Here is a 6,000-nt window from a genome sequence, read left to right as displayed (position 1 = left end):
ATGATAACGCTGCCCGGACGGCACAGCTGGCTCTTCCTGTGCGTCAGTGCTGCCTACACCTGAGTGGTCGTGCTGCCTGTGAGGCGTAACTGCGCTGCGACAGAGCTACGATTAGTTCTGGACATGTGTCATCCCGTGATATAAGAAATGAGTAAGGGAACCTTAAAAGATAAACGCACAAGTAAACGTTAAAGAACAAGCGAAAAGGCAAATGTCAATAGGCAAACGCGCGGTAAGATTTACAATGCGTCTGTTTTCTTGAGGTGGACACTAAAGTTCGACGAGAAAGTCGCTATTGCATCTCTATCTAGTATATCTCGACAAGTGCACCTCACATTTCTTCTTAAATCAGACATATTTGGTGCAGAAATGCTCCGAACTCAACTCACATGAGACACATAAAATTCGCCAGATGCGGGAACTCGGAACAAATCATGTCAAAATCGGACCCAGCTGTTGGCTACCCAAGGTCGCAGCTAGACGTCAGCACGGTCCAACTGAAAACATAATGGGAAAATAGTTATGCCATTTATGTGCGCGCTGCAGTGTCAAGGCCGTACCTGACCTTGGACTGGTCGGCTTGGGCCGTTTTGGGGTCAACATCGAATCTCCGTGACCAGGGCTGATCCGAATTCGAACCCAATCGCGCAGCCAGGCGAGTGATCCATGTAAAGATCACCTCTCACCTAACCTGGTCAGCTCTGCTCGATCATAGGGACACTGGAGATCGACTGGGAGGTGGCGAACCGGCCGCTTGCGAGTTTTTCAGGACTAGGCTTGTTTCTCGAATGCGTGTTGATGGAGTCCAAATGAAGACAAATATTAAAGAAATAGCAGGTACTCCATACCTTGGCAGAGTTTATGTGCGGCTGTGAACGCCACGCTTTATCAGTGGGGGAGGATATTATAACTCTAGCTCCCTTGCAGAATACCATTGACAACATACTACATGAACATCCCTCCAAACCGCCACGCGGCGTTAAACCGCTTGATGCTACGACAAGCGGCTCTTCACAAAACTGGAGCCTCGTTGTGGCAACGTTCCGTTCCGTTCGTCAACAAATGAGGAGCAGCCCCCGCGCCTCAACACGTCTATAATCAGCACTCACTCGCACCCACGCGGTCCGCTCAAACAGCGCGCGTACTTTTCCCACGGTCTTCTCGGTTTCGTTTCATACCCATCAGATCCAGACACATGCCTGAGCGTTGCGCATGATCCTGTGACCACACTCCGGTCGCTGCTCCCTTTCCCAGGTCAGCCGCGTCTCCCAGCTGGCAGCGGGCCCGACGTCGTCACAGGCGCGACGGCGGTCACGTGACCGGTCCAGGGCGTCATCGGCCGCGGGCCACGAGCGCCGCGCTGCTTCCTCCCGCCGCCCGAAATAGCCGCTGGCCGGCGCCATTAATGCCGCGGAGGACTATTCGTGGCGGTCGCCGGCGCTGCGTTTGGAGGCGGGTAGTTACGAGGCGAGCAAGACGGCTGCTGCGGTCCGGCGGGAGACAGACTTCCGGCAGCGATCAGCGCCATGACTCACGCTGATGGAGTGGGCTGGGGCCGACGGCCGTCAGACCGCCGGCGGTGGCTGACGCGCGCTACGCCACAGGAGCAGGCCTCAGGCTCTCTCGCCTGACGCGTGGGAAGGTTTGACTGAGTGCGGGACTGGATTTGCGGGCTTGCGATTCGCGTCGTGTGCAGGTTACCGGTCGCGTCTGCGCCCTGTTAACGCCGCTTTGTTCTCTTCTCGCTTTCATCGAAGCGGGTCGGCTACAGATCCGGACTACCGGTGCCCAGGGAGGAGTGGTAAGTCGAAACGACACTTTTGGCCCTCTGCGTCATTCCTGGCGCTTCTCCGTCACCCACAGCCGTGCCAGATAACGTTCGCTTCTCCTCCCTCTCCCCTTGCCGTGCTGAAGCGTCAGCCCGTTTGACTGGCAGGTGACCAGCGGCGCCCGGGGCCATTTGGCAGAGGGGTCGGCTGCCCTCTGACCTCGTTCGCGCGGCGCGCGTGACCTCCAGCCTTGCGCGCCGGCGTCGCACGCGCGAGCTGGCAAACACCGCCGGTCGCAGCCCGTCAGACCGCCGCTCGTTTAGGAGTCAATCACGTCTGTGTCAACTCTCGCGGCTGGCAGTGACACTGAGCGGTAAAATGGGCCACGGCACGCGCCAGAATAAGCCGGGGTGTGGAATCCATCCCGAGCCGCGCGCCGCTGGCAACGCCCTCCCCATGAAGCCCGCGGCCCGGGACGGCCGCCTCACGTTGGCCAGCGCGTGGCGCCTGTCGTCATCAGCGCCGGTAGACGGGCGCAGCCGCAGGCGCCGCCTGACCTCTGATCAGTTTCGAAGGTCACCCCGCTGACACCAATCCCCGTTCGTCACTCGGCACCAGCGGCTGCACCTCTCGATCCGGCTCAGCGTCCGTCAGCGTCCGGCGGTGGCGCTGTCACCAGGCGAAGTGGGTCACGCCGAAAAAAGGCCCGCCTGGCACGCGGCCCACCGAGTCGCGCAATCCCTCAGCGACAAGCCTTTCGCGTGCGGCCCAGCCGCCCGGGCGCGGCGAGGACACGATGGGGCCCCATCACGTGGCGCGAGATGGTGACCTTGAGGCTGACCCGCGACGCTCACCACGGCCGCGTTCGGAACGAACGGCAGGTGCCGGCGGATGCTGGGTGATCGACGCTGAGGACGTGTGTAACGGACGTGCCGGTGATAGTGATGCCCGACCTCACAAGGACGTGAAACATGAAAGCGTGTGGTAGACATTCAGACAGCTCCTTATACGTTACGAGCACTAATGCACATATTTTCCAGTCATTTTCGGACGTGTCATGAAGCGGCTCTTGTAGGTGTGATCTTCGAACTGCCCCTATTCACCTTTCACACATTTAACAACTTTTGGCAACCCACGATGTAGCCTTGTCAGTTCCTTTCCACACACTTCTTTTCTTCTTGCCGGTTAAAAGGAGGAAGCGAGTGTGACTGTTGACTGATTGCACCTCGTGAATGCGGTTTATTTTTTGCGTCACACGTCCTATAGAATATGGTGGTTACGAACTAACTATAATACAACGCTTAGAAAATAAAGTGTCTTTGTTTGTCATGATGCCAATGACGCTGCACAGAATAGGCACAACTGTTGCTGCTCATGGCAATGCTGGTGTCGGCCAATATATGCAAAAAATACATTATTTGACATAACCGTAGCGATGTTCTGCTTCCCTGTCAATCATACGCTCCCATGCCACGAGGTTTTAGTGTTTTTCGACCAACATTAATTGCCTTTTGTGGTTCAACAATGCACTCGTATTTCCTTTTTGCTCATATGTAGCAACTGATAATTCTTAAACACGGTCGTATGCTACAGAGTAGTTACTGGGCGACCGCTGTCAAATTCGCATTTATCCATTAGGTCTTAAAGCATGTTGTCGGCTGCTTGCATGTGACCATAACACGCTGGTGCAACCTTGATACTTACAATGTTCTGCACTCCGATATGGCTCAGGCACTGGCATCTTTCTGCCGCCAGATTGTTTAAGCGGCCGATCTGACCGGCTTCCGAGACGAAAGAAGCACCTGTCGAACGCCCTCTTGGAAGTTAGCGGTGCCTTCGCCACTGATCGCGAGGATGCAGGTGGTTGGCAAGCATCGCACAATGCTTTGCAAGCATTTAAAAGTCTTCAGCCACTCCGGGGAGGAGCCTGGTCCGGTCCCCTCGCCGTTCACAAAGTTACTTGATGGACAGATCGGAAGTTGAGGTCACTCTTCTGAGCAGCACTGCTGCTGGCAGCTGGCCACCGCCGCTGCACCGACCACAGAGTTCTGCAGTCTGCGGCTGCCCGGGCTCCGTGGTTGAAAGCACCACGCCGTCTGGCACCTCCGTCTTCATATCTTTCGCTCTTTAGCTCTTGCTCTCCCCCCGTTAGCTCCGCCCCGACTTCCCTTCTCTATTTCTACAGACATAGAGACGGACGGGGAGGGGAAGGGGGCTTCCGGTAGAGGCACCGCCTCGCCATTCGTCGAAGTTTAATATTGAATCGATCGTGTGCAATGAAAGAATGGACCACAAAGTTCGATTTGGTCCCACCTTCTATAAAAGATCTCTGACTTCTTCCGCCTCGTCCCCACTAATTTGTCTGCCTCTCTCTGTCCTCCCGTCTCTCTCTTCTCTTCTTCTCTCTTCTCTCTCTCTCTCTTCTCTTCTCTCTCTCTCTCTCTCTCTCTTCTCTCTCTCTCTCTCTCTCTCTCTCTCTCTCTCTCTCTCTCTCTCTCTCTCTCTCTCTCTCTCTCTCTCGTTCTTTCCTTCTCTTTCTCCCTCTCTCACTCACCCACTCACCTTGGAAACCTGCGAAGACTCGCGCTGACCTATACTGTACAACGATCTGTAGCTGCGAAGAGTCGCTGGCCTTCCCTTTACAACGTCCTCTAGCTGCGAAGACTTGCGCTGACCCACCCTTGAAAGCGGCCTCTAGCTGCGAAGACTCGCTCTGACCCATCCTTACAACGGCTTCTAGCTGCGAAGACTCGCGCTGACTCACCCTTTAAAGCGGCCTCTAGCTGCGAAGACTCGCGTGGACCTTCCCTTAACGACGGCCTCTAGCTGCGAAAGCCCGCGCTGACCTATTCGTTACAACAATCCCTCACAGATGATCCGGTGATGGACACCAATGATCGTGAAATGTTCGGCAATTAAAATCAATGAAGCCTCTATGACCTCGTGATGCATCCATTGCAGGTGATGACGCTGGCAGTTATCTACATTTGTGTTGTTTGAGTTATTAATGTGGAATTAAGTTGAATCGACTAGATCAAGTTTGATTCAAATTAAATAAATTGAGGAGATTCGACGGGAGGTCTCGCAGGGCATCTCTGGGAAGTAGTTGCTGTCCACGATCTCAACGCAGTGCTTGCCTTTCCCGAAGGCTTCCCTGTGGGACGTTTTGGTGTTATGAAGTTCTTGACATGAAATGAACTGTTCTTAGCGGGACTTTAGTTCCACACTGTGGCCAACGCACGGTGGCTAAGGTGAGAGTGTGGACCGTCTCCCCATGCCCCCTGTGTACGCCCGTGATCTTTCCGCAAACCTCTCCTAGACCGTCATCTCCACAAGCTCGTGCTGACCGCGGCGTCGTTGCCATCAAGCCCGAAAGGTTAGCGTAATTCGACTTTTGCCTGGCGTGCACGACGCCACATTTTCCAATCACGGACGGATGCCACCCGTCTCGCTTGCCGCGAGGCCAGCACGGAACCATCACATGCATACATGGTTCGCTTCCTGTATTTACCGACGAAATTCTGTCGCGTCACGCCAAACAGGCCGCCCGCTCCCCTGGGACCCGCTGAGCACACATGCCCCTCGGCCCCCCCCCCCTCCCAGTCTCGTGTCACAGGGTTACCCCGCCAGCGCCCCACACACGACGCGCCAATGCAGCGCCGCCGGCTCTGGGCGCGCCCAACCGGCCCGCGACGGCTTCGCTCCTCTGCCGCGCCGGCTGCGCCAAGGTTGAGCGCCCGCCGCACCGCTGTGACGTCACGGCGGCCCGCGCGCCGCCCGCGGCGGCAAGAATACCGCCGGTCGAGGCGTCGCGCCGGCAGCGCTCAGCGCCAAACAACACAGCGGCGCAGCTATTCTCGGCGTCAGTCAACACCAACAAGGAAATGTAGTGCGGTCGACATGCTGGCCTGTTTTCTTTTCGTATATTTGTTGGCGGCCGCGGCGGGTTTTGAGGGCTGGGCAGCTGGCGGAGTGCGGCGGTAACTGATTCGATGACGCGAGACACGCCGCGGCCTGGGTAGTGTATTGATCGGCATGCCGGACGCTCCGCCGCCGCAGAATGACACAGTCCGGAGGTCGAAATTAAATAATTCATTGCTGGCGTAAAGTCCACCTGTCGTGTGTTTCCAGCTCCTGACAGCCCGCCGGAAGACTCCTGTCATGCCTCACTGTCTCCCGGCCCAAAAGAGGCGGCGGCTGTCGACCCACCGGACGCGGCTGGCTCATCTCC

At 56.5% G+C, this 6,000-nt stretch overlaps 1 protein-coding gene across 1 annotated transcript in view; it reads right to left on the bottom strand.

The window, feature by feature from the left end:
* Positions 1 to 1,181: 1,181 nt before the first annotated feature.
* Positions 1,182 to 6,000, bottom strand: part of LOC119100899 (interferon regulatory factor 2-binding protein 2-A-like) — a 52,478-nt gene continuing 47,659 nt past the window's right edge. Inside the window, 1 exon segment of the mRNA XM_037224099.1 lies at positions 1,182 to 1,272. Within this exon segment, the coding sequence (XP_037079994.1) occupies positions 1,182 to 1,272 (91 nt within the window).

The sequence above is a fragment of the Pollicipes pollicipes genome, unplaced genomic scaffold (genome assembly GCF_011947565.3).
Source record: "Pollicipes pollicipes isolate AB1234 unplaced genomic scaffold, Ppol_2.1 Scaffold_2555;HRSCAF=2994_pilon_pilon_pilon, whole genome shotgun sequence".
In the NCBI taxonomy this organism is placed as follows: domain Eukaryota; kingdom Metazoa; phylum Arthropoda; class Thecostraca; order Pollicipedomorpha; family Pollicipedidae; genus Pollicipes; species Pollicipes pollicipes.
This window is presented reverse-complemented; position numbering and strand designations above follow the sequence as displayed.